This window comes from Balaenoptera acutorostrata, chromosome 11 (assembly GCF_949987535.1).
Source record: "Balaenoptera acutorostrata chromosome 11, mBalAcu1.1, whole genome shotgun sequence".
Classification (NCBI taxonomy): domain Eukaryota; kingdom Metazoa; phylum Chordata; class Mammalia; order Artiodactyla; family Balaenopteridae; genus Balaenoptera; species Balaenoptera acutorostrata.
In genome coordinates this window covers 53,617,129-53,629,576 of record NC_080074.1, presented here as the reverse complement: position 1 = coordinate 53,629,576, position 12,448 = coordinate 53,617,129, and the positions used below count along the sequence as shown (strand labels likewise).

General features: G+C 36.6%; 1 protein-coding gene across 4 annotated transcripts in view; it reads left to right on the top strand.

The window, feature by feature from the left end:
- Window positions 1-12,448, top strand: part of XPOT (exportin for tRNA) — a 148,566-nt gene that overhangs the window by 119,901 nt on the left and 16,217 nt on the right. For 3 of the 4 annotated variants that reach the window (XM_057557664.1, XM_057557663.1, XM_007179742.2), the window contains 13 exons: window positions 556-612; window positions 1,620-1,689; window positions 2,459-2,677; window positions 3,549-3,733; window positions 3,834-4,002; window positions 5,512-5,748; window positions 6,875-6,913; window positions 7,048-7,110; window positions 8,501-8,625; window positions 9,002-9,146; window positions 9,305-9,424; window positions 9,779-9,873; window positions 10,457-10,526. In XM_057557664.1, the coding sequence (XP_057413647.1) occupies window positions 556-612; window positions 1,620-1,689; window positions 2,459-2,677; window positions 3,549-3,733; window positions 3,834-4,002; window positions 5,512-5,748; window positions 6,875-6,913; window positions 7,048-7,110; window positions 8,501-8,625; window positions 9,002-9,146; window positions 9,305-9,424; window positions 9,779-9,873; window positions 10,457-10,526 (1,594 nt within the window). The remainder of the gene's footprint in view (window positions 1-555; window positions 613-1,619; window positions 1,690-2,458; window positions 2,678-3,548; window positions 3,734-3,833; window positions 4,003-5,511; window positions 5,749-6,874; window positions 6,914-7,047; window positions 7,111-8,500; window positions 8,626-9,001; window positions 9,147-9,304; window positions 9,425-9,778; window positions 9,874-10,456; window positions 10,527-12,448) is intronic. The other variant, XM_007179744.3, reaches the window with a different exon arrangement.

The window sequence follows — 12,448 nt, the reverse complement described above, 5'->3', positions numbered from 1 at the left end:
GGGTGATGGGTGGGTGTTGACTTTTCCTCCCCTTTTAGAAGGGCAGCATATTGGTGGCTTGGTTTTCTGTGTGAATTTTGGGGGCTGGACTGCCAGTCCAGGGGACTCTGCTTGCTTTGGGTTGGACTGCAGTAGAACTTTTAAGTATGACCGTGATGACCGTTTCTGGTTTGACTCAGTCTCTGGCTGTTCTGCCATTTGTAATTTGACATCTAGCCTTTCTCTTGTAAAACGTAGGAGTTGTTCTGGGAATCCTAACATGTAGAATTTAGGGGGAATGCCTTCTGTTTGCAAAAGCACTGTACGTACTTAAAGTGCCTCTTAAATTGTTTTGGTTATTCTGCTCGCCAGATTTCCATTGAATATTGTATAACATAAAAAGTTCTCTTAGCTTTTTAAACAAATGGATGTGAATGTAAAACTTGAGATCAATAAGCCAAAGGTGTAGTTGGAGAAACTTTTCAACTGTAGTTTATTCATTACTATTTTACCTTTGATTTGTTTTCCCTAATTCATATTCTGCTTATCTAATTTTTCTTTTTTTTTCTTTTTCAGTGATGATCACATTAAATTTTTCTGCTTTCAAGTACTAGAACATCAAGTTAAATACAAGTAAGGCTTTTCTCCCTGAGATGTGTGGGGAGAGGCCATTTTTTTTTTTTAACTTTTAAAATAATTAATTAATTAATTTCTTTTTGACAACGTTGGGTCTCTGTTGCTGCACTCAGGCTTTCTCTAGCTGCGGCGAGCAGGGGCTACTCTTCGCTGTGGTGCCCGGGCTTTTCATTGCAGTGGCTTCTCTTGTTGCAGAGCACGGGCTCTAGGTGCACGGGCTTCAGTAGTTGTGTACGGGCTTAGTTGCTCCGTGACTTGTGGGATCTTCCTGGACCAGGGATCGAACCCGTGACCCCTGAATTGGCAGGCAGATTCTTAACCACTGCGCCACCAGGGCAGTCCCGAGAGGCCATTTTTTAAATTAGTTTTTCCCTCTTTGGGGACACCATAACATAGGTTGTAAATTGACAGTATATGTCATATCCAGCTCATAGATGCATTTTGATTTATCCCAAAAAGTGTTTTAAAAATACTGAGTTCATTGGTTACATATAAAAATCCAGTCATTTCACAGGAAAACAATAGATTTCCAGCTTCTCTGGAAAAAATTAGAAGATCTGGCAATACTGAGCCTGTTTCTCTGAACGATGACTCTCTGTTAGAGTTGAGTGGCAGTGTGGGCACTTGCATTTAGAACCCCTGCCTAATTTAAGTAAAAACAGTGAATTGCTGCTCTGGGGATCCTTAGTTTGCCTACTGATTTATTCTGTAAACCACAGACCTGAGACCATGGATGTATTTTCGTCTGAAAAATTGTGTAGCTGCCATTTTGTTTTAACATGAACTGAACCACAAAACAAAGATCAGTATTGATACCGCCACCTGCCTCTCCCACCCCTGTCTTTAAAGCAGTGATGAGAGGTATTATCAATTTGTTTTAGGGAATTTTAGATAGTCGAGTGCTATACAAATTTTCTCATTCAAATTTATAAGAGGCCGTTACTTTTTTAAAACCACAGACACTAAACATTATCATTGTTATTTTTCTTCTCTGTTTTGAACAGATACTCAGAACTAACTACTGTTCAACAACAACTGATTAGGGAGACACTCATATCTTGGCTTCAAGCTCAGGTAAAATAGTAGTTTTTACATTTAGTACCTCAAATTGCCAGATATTTAAATTTTTATTTTTGCAAGAGTTTGCAACTTCACCTCAAAAATGTCACTCATTTATCCTCCATTTCATCATGTAGCTCTTTTAGAAAGTGCTGTTTTTGAAGATCACGGGTAGATGAAAACTTAGCAATAACTTAAAATTATATTGATAATCGAAGCTGTCATTCTGTCCATGACACATGGTGGAAACTTTGGTTTTAAAATGTAATATTTTTTTAACTACTTGACAAAAGTCGCTTTTCTGTTCACACTTAAGGTGAGCCCTCCTGGACAGCCTCTTAACAAAGAGCCCTTTTCAAAGGAGCCAATAGAGTTCTGTATTCACTATATTCTTTTTCATTAATTTTAGCTAATCTTAACATATTAAAGCAGTTGTGTAGCTAGGAGGTTTATTTTCCTTAAAGAGCAAGCAGCTAGAAGAAAAATCATTGAATTTTTTTTCTTCTTAGAAAAAATTATAGGAACTACTAATGCTCTGCCCATGAAACTTTTCTCTGAAAGTGTGAGAGTGAGGTGTAACCATTAGCACCTTTGTTCATTTGATTGTTCTCCATCTGGCTAGTCACCTCAGAACTTTGGTAATTCTCAAGCATATTTGTCGCACAGCTGTTCTAGAGCCTGGTGAAGTTTGGTGGGGTTTTGCCTATTAATGATAAATAGGAAAACAACGTTTGCGTCTTTTTCATTTACATTTAATTTTATGAACTATTTCTCTGTCTGTCAGATGCTGAATCCCCAACCAGAGAAGACCTTTATACGAAATAAAGCAGCCCAAGTCTTCGCCTTGCTTTTTGTTACAGAATATCTCACTAAATGGCCCAAGTTTTTTTTTGACATTCTCTCAGTAGTGGACTTAAATCCAAGGGGAGTAGATCTGTACCTCCGAATTCTCATGGCTATTGATTCAGAGTTGGTGGATCGTGATGTGGTACATACATCAGAGGCAAGTAACTTCCTATTAATTTTAAGTTTTTAATGTAGGTATTGTAGGAGATGATGGGCATATAATAAAAGGATCAAGAAGGGTTTTTTATTTTTTTTTGAGATAAAACTTTATTAAGAATACTTATAAATTTATTCAACATTTTGAATTTTGTTTTACAAAGGAATTTAAACTTGGGGTTTTTTTCCAGGTGTAGGGTGAAATTAGAGTATTCAGATTTTTTTTTTAACCAGGCAAGAACTTTCTCTAGTGAAATACACAAATTGACTTTTTCCTGTGAATCTGTAGACAAATGTGGCCTATATTTACTACTGCTTTATAGTCACCGAGTGAGGAAAAAGCATTGCTTATGAATCAGTGCTGGGTTCTTCTGTATTCTCAGTTAGTCACATAGCTCATCACCTAGTATTTCTCTATTTCTGTATTACCCAATATAACTTTCTCCTTTTTCTTAAAGAACACAATGGAAATAGCTTAATTCAAATGTGTATGATAATTTGAGGTCATTGTATGTCAAATATGTTTGTAACATTTAAGTAATTGCTATTCTCTTAAGTAATTTTAAGTATTTGTATAATATTGAGAAATAACTTTTATCACATGGTTAAGATTTCTAAGCAATGTTTATTTATAGTTTGTGTTTAATAAGAAATTATGTCTGAGGAAATGAGTAGAATGGAAGGAGGAATTAGAATCACAGGTTATGATTTTAGAGCAGATAAATAGGAAATAGCGGCAGGGAATGTATTAACAAGTCTGGAAGTTTAGTGGTGAGGAAATTACTGTGTACAACTATTATTCAGATGTTAAACGTTATTTTGGGAGGTAATCTACTTTAATTGTGTATATGGTATTTTGTTTTGTCTTTTAGGAGGCTCGTAGGAATACTCTCATAAAAGATACCATGAGGGAACAGTGCATTCCAAACTTGGTGGAATCATGGTACCAAATCCTACAAAACTATCAGTATACTAATTCAGAAGTGACATGTCAGTGCCTTGAAGTAGTTGGGGCTTATGTCTCTTGGATAGACTTATCCCTTATAGCCAATGATAGGTAAGTAAACCGATATTTTAAAAATATAAACCTGCAAAATACACTATGTAAAACTCATGAATTTGAAAATATTGTAACAATTTTATTTCACCATTGCCAGGTTTATAAATATGCTGCTAGGTCATATGTCAATAGAAGTTCTACGGGAAGAAGCATGTGATTGTTTATTTGAAATTGTAAATAAAGGAATGGATCCTGTTGATAAAATGAAACTAGTAGAATCTTTGTGTCAAGTATTACAGTCTGCTGGGTTTTTCAGCATTGACCAGGTCAGTAAATTTATGTATAAGGTTTTGAAAATGTTAGAACAAATTAGGATAGGCAGTAATTTAAATATGCTTTCCTTTTCTTTTTCTTTCTTTTTGTTTTGTTTTTAAATGCTGGAAACTTCCTTGACATTATAATAATGAAACATTGTATCTAGAAAGCCATAATGTTATCTGTAACATTTGCCTTGAACAATAGATTATACCAGACTTAAACTTGAAGATCTGGGATGGTACTTACAATTGTGCTTGTCTAACAAACTCTCAGGTGATACTGTGATACTGCTGGTTCATGGACCACACTTTAAGAAGCATGGCAATGCATTTTGACCTAAATTAGACTCAATTATAAATGTTATATTTTCATCACATTCATTTGAGCTGTTAAAGTTTAGCCTCAGCAGAATTAGGGCTGAGTGTGGTAAATTAGTAATTTAGAAACTGAATTTGAAGGGTTTTATTTTTAATTTTACCTGTGATATTGGTAAAGAATTACTGAGAAGTCTTTGTATTGTTGATATGTCAGGAGTACAACACCTCTGGTATTTTTCTAGCTGACAAATAGTAGTGTTTTCTTACACTGCTAATAATTGTCTTATTTAGTCCCTGGTAAAAGATTTAAAATGGTGAAGGTAAAAATCTCTTTCTGTAGGAAACATCATAAGGATAATTAATGAAAGTAACCTAATTTTAAGTTCTAGCATTAGTGCTGATGTGACCTTAGGCAGGTGATTATAATAGCAGTTTTATCTCTTTGTAGTGCAGTTGAGGTTCAAATTAAATAGTATCAGAAATGACTGTTGTAAATTCTTATACGTAGCATAATATGGCAGCATTAACTTTATTAGAGCATATTTACCAAATTCAGCAGTTTAGAGAGAAGGTTTTGAAACCACAGATCTCTTTTTTTAAGCTTTTATAAGTTGGCAATGTCTACATGACTATAATCATTAAAAACAGTTGCTTTGAAGAGTTAGTACTAGTGGATAATAATAGTAGAAGAATTCAAATTCTTAAAATTTCCCAGTCAAAATGGTAGAATTGTTAGTGTCTAATGCTAGTTTAAAAATGACTCCTGGGACTTCCCTGGTGGCACAGTGGTTAAGAATCTGCCTGCCGATGCAGGGGACATGGGTTCGAGCCGTGGTCCGGGAAGATCCCACATGCTGTGGAGCAACTAAGCCTGTGCGCCACAACTACTGAGCCTGTGCTCTAGAGTCCACGAGCCACAACTACTGAGCCCCCATGCCACAACTGCTGAAGCCCACGTGCCTAGAGCACTGCAATGAGAAGCCCACGCACTGCTACGAAGAGTAGCCCCGGCTCGCTGCAACTAGAGAAAGCTGGCGCGCAGCAATGAAGACCCAACGCAGCCAAAAATAAAACATAAATAAATAAAATAAAATAAAATAAAAATGACTCCTATGATTGGCACTTGACCCATACCTAAGTTTAGAGTTTTCCCTCTTAGGTGGTTGGTTTTAAATTGAAGTCTGTATTGATCATTTGTAGGAAGAAGATGTTGACTTCCTGGCCAGATTTTCTAAACTGGTAAATGGAATGGGACAGTCATTGATAGTTAGCTGGACTAAATTAATTAAGAATGGGGATATCAAGAATGCTCAAGAGGCACTACAAGCTATTGAAACAAAGGTGGCACTGATGTTGCAGCTCCTAATTCATGAGGATGATGACATCTCTTCTAACATTATTGGATTTTGTTATGATTATCTTCATATTTTGAAACAGGTAAGTCCTTATTTTAATCTTTTTGTCCAGTAGATAATATAGAAAAGCAATAGAGAATTGGAAAATACAGGAGAAATGAAAACAAGAAAATACTCAGAATTCTACACTCTGATGACATTTACTGTTAATTATTAACGTATTTTCATCTTTTTTTTTTTCTTTAAACTTCTTAGTCAGAAAACAGAAATGGCCAGGTTCTAAAATTCACTAGACTAAAAAGCTTCAGAATTAGTTATAGGTTTAGGTTGTTTTTTTATTTTGAATCTGTGTTTATTTCTTTTTCTTTTTTTAAATCTTGGCTGCTTCGCACGGCTTACGGCATCTCAGTTCCCCAACCAGGGGTTGAACCTGGGCCCCGTCAGTCAAAGCGCCAAATCCTAATCACTAGACCACCAGGAAACTCCATGAACCTGTTTATTTTTATTTATTTATTTTTTTGGCCGTGCGGCATGTAGGGTCTCAGTTCCCTGACCAGGGATTGAATCCGTGCCCCCTGCATTGGGAGCGCGGAGTCTTAACCACTGGACCGCCAGGGAAGCCCCCTCTGTTTATTTCTAAATACAGTAGAAATTTTGTTAAACGTGGTTCATTTTTTTTTTTATTTAATTATTTAATTTATTTATTTTTGGCTGCGTTGGGTCTTCGTTGTTGAATGCAGGCTGTCTCTAGTTGTGGCGAGCAGGGCCTACTCTTCGTTGCGGTGTGCGGGCTTCTCGTTGTGGTGGCTTCTCTTGTTGTGGAGCCTGGGCTCTAGGCATGCAGGCTTCAGTAGTTACAGCACACGGGCTCAGTAGTTGTGGCTCACGGGATTTTTGGCCTTGTTTAAAAACAAAGTGAGATCATACTTTGCTGTTCTATAATCTACTTCTTTGCTGAATACATTTATGAGTATCTTTTAAAATCAAATTCATCTACATGTCTTTGCCTACCTGCCTACATGTCAAGTTACTTACTAGAAGTGAAATCGATAGATCTTAGGTTAGGTACATTTCAAATATGTACTGTCAAACTGCCCTCCAGAAAAGCTGTGTGCATGTTTGAAAAGATCTTAACTGATCAGGAAAATATTCTGATAAGCAAGTATAACTTTAGGAAACCTAATAAATGATTGCTTTCTTTTCAACAGCTTACAGTGCTCTCTGATCAGCAGAAAGCTAATGTAGAGGTAATTGACTTCTTTTTGCTTCTTTTAAACCAATAATAGCATCTACATCTGCAGTCTGCCTTGAAATATAGCTTAATTTCAAATTATATGAAATTAAAGGAGACTGACAAAAGGTATTTTATTCTTAATTTTAGGCAATCATGTTGGCCGTTATGAAAAAATTAACCTATGATGAAGAATATAACTTTGAAAATGAGGTAAGAATTTTGCATTGAGGAGCAATCAGTTTTAATTTTGTTTACTTACATCAAGTTAATATTCCAAGTTTTGATTATCTTAAAAAAATTAGTCTTGGGGTTTTGTTTTTGTTTTTGTTTTTTGACTGCATTGGGGCTTCGTTGCTGCGCACGGGCTTTCTCTAGTTACGGCGAGCGGGGGCCACTCTTCGTTGCGGTGCGCCAGCTTCTCATTGCAGCGGCTTCTCTTGTCGCGGAGCACGGGGTCTAGGCGTGCAGGCTTCAGTAGTTGCAGCACACGGGCTCAGTAGTTGTGGCTCACGAGCTCTAGAGCGCAGGCTCAGTAGCTGTGGCTCACGGGCTTAGTTGCTCCACGGCATGTGGGATCTTCCCGGACCAGGGTTCAAACCCGTGTCCCCTGCATTGGCAGGTGGATTCTTAACCACTGCACCACCAGGGAAGACCCTAGTCTTGTTTATATTGACCTCTACTTAGGTGAAATTAATGGAAACTTTCATAATCCTTCATTTTTTTGTATTTTGTCCCTCTTTAAAATGACCCTTTTAAAAACACTTTGTAGCATTGAACTTCATAAATATTGACAGTATTATTGGTGATCATATTTCACTTTATATTTAGTAAGAGTGGTGAGTTGAGGCCCAGTTGATGGACCTCAGATCATAATTGTCTATGGGAGAGTAGGAATGAGGCACTTAACTGTCTCTGGACTTGTTCTGGTTAAAGTCTTGTCCAGGGTTGTCAGTGAGTCAGCTTCTCATCAATCACAAGGGTCATCGGTGCTTTCTAGCAACTCAGTGATGGCATGTACTGTCTAGTTGTGTGCTAACGTGTTCTATTACCCACTTCAGGCATTCAAAAACTTCTAACTATAGAAGAATAATGGTGATGATCACCAACGCACCGTGCACTTGTGAAGTGCTAGGCTCGTTTCATATAATATCTTCAATCATGCGATATTATTGCAGTTCTTAAAGTGGACAGTGAGATACAAGGAGTATAAATAAGGTGCCAGAGTTCTCACAGAGGAGCCCTACATGAACCCATCCTGGCTTAGGCTCTTGTTTTTGTTTTTTTCCCCAAAGCCTTGCATTATCTGTCCTTTGCTTAATTGTCCCTCAATCACTCTCTCCTGTTAGACTTTTGTTTTTAACGTCCTCCCTATGCCATTTCTGGCTCTAGGCTTTCATGGTCTAGGGCTGTGTTCAGAAATAATTATGTGTGAGCAGGAGGGGAAAGGCTACTGAGCATAGTACATTTTCCTACATAAATAAATATTGATGAAAAAGTAAAAGTGTATTAAATTTGTAAATACAAAAACTAGTGAGAACTCACCATTTTATGTGTTTTAAGATCTTTTAAGTTTTTTAATGGAATTTTTAAAATATCATAGGGTGAAGACGAAGCCATGTTTGTAGAATACAGAAAACAACTGAAGTTATTGTTGGACAGGCTTGCTCAAGTTTCACCAGAGTTACTGCTGGCTTCTGTTCGCAGAGTTTTTAGTTCTACCCTGCAGTAAGTTTGTTACGCTGTTTCTAACAAGTCACCTCTTTCCTTTTCTCCCTGATGATGGTCTACCATAAGTGATTCACATGACTTATTAATTTATGTTACTTATGAAGATCTTATGTGTATCTCTGAAACAATGCACTTGCCTCTGATTTATCTTGATTCTTGGGGGGAAATACTGCTCTTTGGAATGTCAATAAAATGGATTTCATTAGTTTTGTATACTTTTGTGATATGAATTATGTTGCCTGGCAAAATTAACAATTGCTGTGTCTGTTTAATAATTAAAGAGGCTTTGGTTGGTGTCTTTTTATCCCGTGCATCACTAGTTGTATAGAAAGTTTATATTCAGGTTTCACTGACATATTATATACCTTGGTAGGAACTGGCAGACTACAAGGTTTATGGAAGTTGAAGTGGCAATAAGATTGCTGTATATGTTGGCAGAAGCTCTTCCAGTATCTCATGGTGCTCACTTCTCAGGTGATGTTTCAAAAGCTAGTGCTTTGCAGGATATGATGCGAACTGTAAGTATACTAAAGATAATTTATTTTGAACATAATTTTCTGTTTTCATATAAGCTAATGTGAGTTCCTTAATTGTTAGAGCTTAATATATGTTAATACTGGGACATTTTGATGTTGCAGTAAATAAGGATAGATTTCTTAACTTTTTCCTGCTCCAGCTGGTAACATCAGGAGTTAGTTCCTATCAGCACACATCTGTGACATTGGAGTTCTTCGAAACTGTTGTTAGATATGAAAAGTTTTTCACAGTTGAACCTCAACACATTCCATGTGTACTAGTAAGTATACACTTTACTCTTAACTTTTATTTTCCGTGTGTTTCAGCTAATGAGCAGATAGTATTCTATCTCTCTTTTATTACTTTTACCAGAGCCAGAAGCTCTCAAAAACTCTTCAACACACTGAAACTAACCCCTCCTCCATTCCTTTAAAGTGGAGTTTGTGTCTAGTCAGTTATTTGAAACAAATACTCAAGGGCCTGTTTGTAGTGTAGGCTTACTTTTTATATGTACCTGGTTCTTCCCTTCAAGAGCTAAAAAATAGAATTTGATATGAACAAAAATGTGTCGTGACAATAGCAATAAAAGCCTTAAATAAGTACAGAAATGGTAAAAGCGTCTCTGTTTCTTTAGATGGCTTTCTTAGATCACAGGGGTCTGCGGCACTCTAGCGCAAAAGTACGGAGCAGAACTGCTTACCTGTTTTCTAGATTTGTCAAATCTCTGAAGTAAGTACAAAATCTCATCTATAATGTTTAATTCTTGTTTTTAAGCTTGTTAAGTAAGATGTAAGTTATTTTCTAAGAGCCTGTGGTAGATTTGGTCTTTTCGTCCTAAGGCTTTTTTAAAATTTTGGTGTTCCTTTTTGTATCATGATGTTACGATTTCTTTTCCTTCTCTTTAGCCAGGTACTTTGTTCATCATTAAACAGTGATTTGTTTGAATATTTTTGTATGTAACACCTGTCATCACTAATGACAGTAGTTACTTAACAGTTTTACTGCTGTAGATGACTCTATGCCTTCTTTGAAATTCTAAAGATGGTATTCCTTGGAAATACATTTTGAACTTAATCTGTTTTATATTGTATTGTTCTTTACTAGTACCAGTTTCTGGTATGAAAACTACTTATTCTTAGGCTTATAAAATTGTAGTTTAAAAAAATCATAGCTAGTCTGAATGATCACATGTGACTACCTTAGCACCGAACTTTTTTTTTTAGTTCTGCCTTAAAGAGGGATTTGGTATTTCCGCACTTTGCCAAGCACTATTATTTATGTAATTGTGGTTTTCCTTTTTGCCTTTATTCAGTAAACAAATGAATCCTTTCATTGAGGATATTCTGAATAGAATACAAGATTTATTAGAACTTTCTCCACCTGTAAGTATCTATCCTTCTGAGTGATAAGTTTTCCCCAGTATTGAGGCTACATATCCCTTTAGCCTTTAGTGTTAATGCCTTTGGGCGGTTTTTTTGTTTGTTTTTGTTTTTTAAAGTGTGGGTGGAGGGTGTGCAAGGGTTAGTTTTGTTTACCAAAACTCTGTTGAGATACAGTAAACAAAACATAGTAATAGAAATAGAAAGGAATCAAAATTTGACTGATAGCTTTAGCAGTGTGAGATATGGTCTGCTCTCTGTACTGTTAAATGCCAGTGAAGTGTTTTTTGGAGAAGGAAAATTCAGTTTCTAAATTATTCTCTGTTTAGTACTGTGATCACATTAGCCATTCTCAGTGACTGCTCCTGGTAGACTGAAGTTTTTCTGTGAAACTTCTGGCTTGGGGTAAAAAAAATTTTAATGCTCATTGATCTGTATATTTTGGTGTTTATTTCACTAGACAGATTTAAGTTGAGATACTTTGTAAGCACATTTTGACTGATACACATTTCTGTGTAAAGCAAAATAGTGACCTTGACATTTTTTTTCATTTTGATGAAAGTTATTACTAGAGCTGCCACTTGAAAAGTGTTAAACATAAAATAATATTTTGGGTTTTTAAAAAATAAATACCAGTATTCAGGGTACAAAGGTATATAATTTCATTGCATGAAAGGTTACTAGTGCATTATATGGTTAAATTATCTCTGCCTACATATTAAAGAAACATATATATTAAAATACTTCATGGGACTTCCCCTGGTGGTCCAGTACGTAAGACTCCACACTTCCATTGCAGGGGGCCCAGGTTCAATCCCTGGTTGGGGAACTAGATCCCGCATGCATGCTGCAACTAAGAGTCCGCATGCCGCATCTAAGAGCCCGCAAGCTGCAACTACAAGTCCGCATGCCGCAACTAAAAGATCCCACGTGCCACAACTAAGACCCAGTGCAGCCTAAATAAATAAATTTATATGAAAAATAAATAGGGACATTCTCTTTTAAAAGATGAGGTCGTGGGCTTCCCTGGTGGCGCAGTGGTTGAGAATCTGCCTGCCAGTGCAGGGGACACGGGTTCGAGCCCTTGTCTGGGAAGATCCCACATGCCACGGAGCAGCTGGGCCCGTGAACCACAACTATTGAGCCTGTGGGTCTGGAGCCTGTGCTCCGCAACAAGAATGGCCGCGATAGTGAGAGGCCCGTGCACCGCGATGAAGAGTGGCCCCCGCTCGCTGCAACTAGAGAAAGCCCTCACACAGAAACGAAGACCCAACACAGCCAAAAATAAAATAAAATAAATTAATTAATTAAAAAAAAAAAAGATGAGGTCTTTTTTTTAATAATAAGACTGCCACATAATTTATCTGTTTTAAGACTAGGCTTTTAAATAATTTCTTAACAGGGAGCTTTAGTGTTAGAGCTAGAGGGGCCTCTGATATTTTCCCTCTCCTCCTGGCCTCTCAGACTGCATAAATGTGAAAAATAACAAACTCATTAATAAAAATGGATCAATATATAGATGTTTGCTTGTGCTTGAATGAAATCTTTTTTTCTCACTTGCAGTCTTATTTTCAGACGTTCTAAAGTAACAACTGTTGTGTATGTGTGTGTTTATTGTGTGGTGTTTGTTGTTATTTAACTCTTAAACACTCTTTAAAGTATTAACTTGTGTGGCCTTTGTCCTAACATTCAAAGCACGTTGTATACCTGATTTTTAGCCTCCTAATAATAAATAGGTTTTACAAAAGAAAACAAGTTAGAAAACTAACAGTTACATTATATGACCATTTATGAAGTCTTGTTAGGGGTAGAATTAGACCCATGATCTTTTGACCTCCAATTCCATTTGTCTTCCATTATATGATCCTGGGAAAAATTTTATTTTATAAGTACTCAGTCTTCTTTTTAATAATGAGTTGATGTGA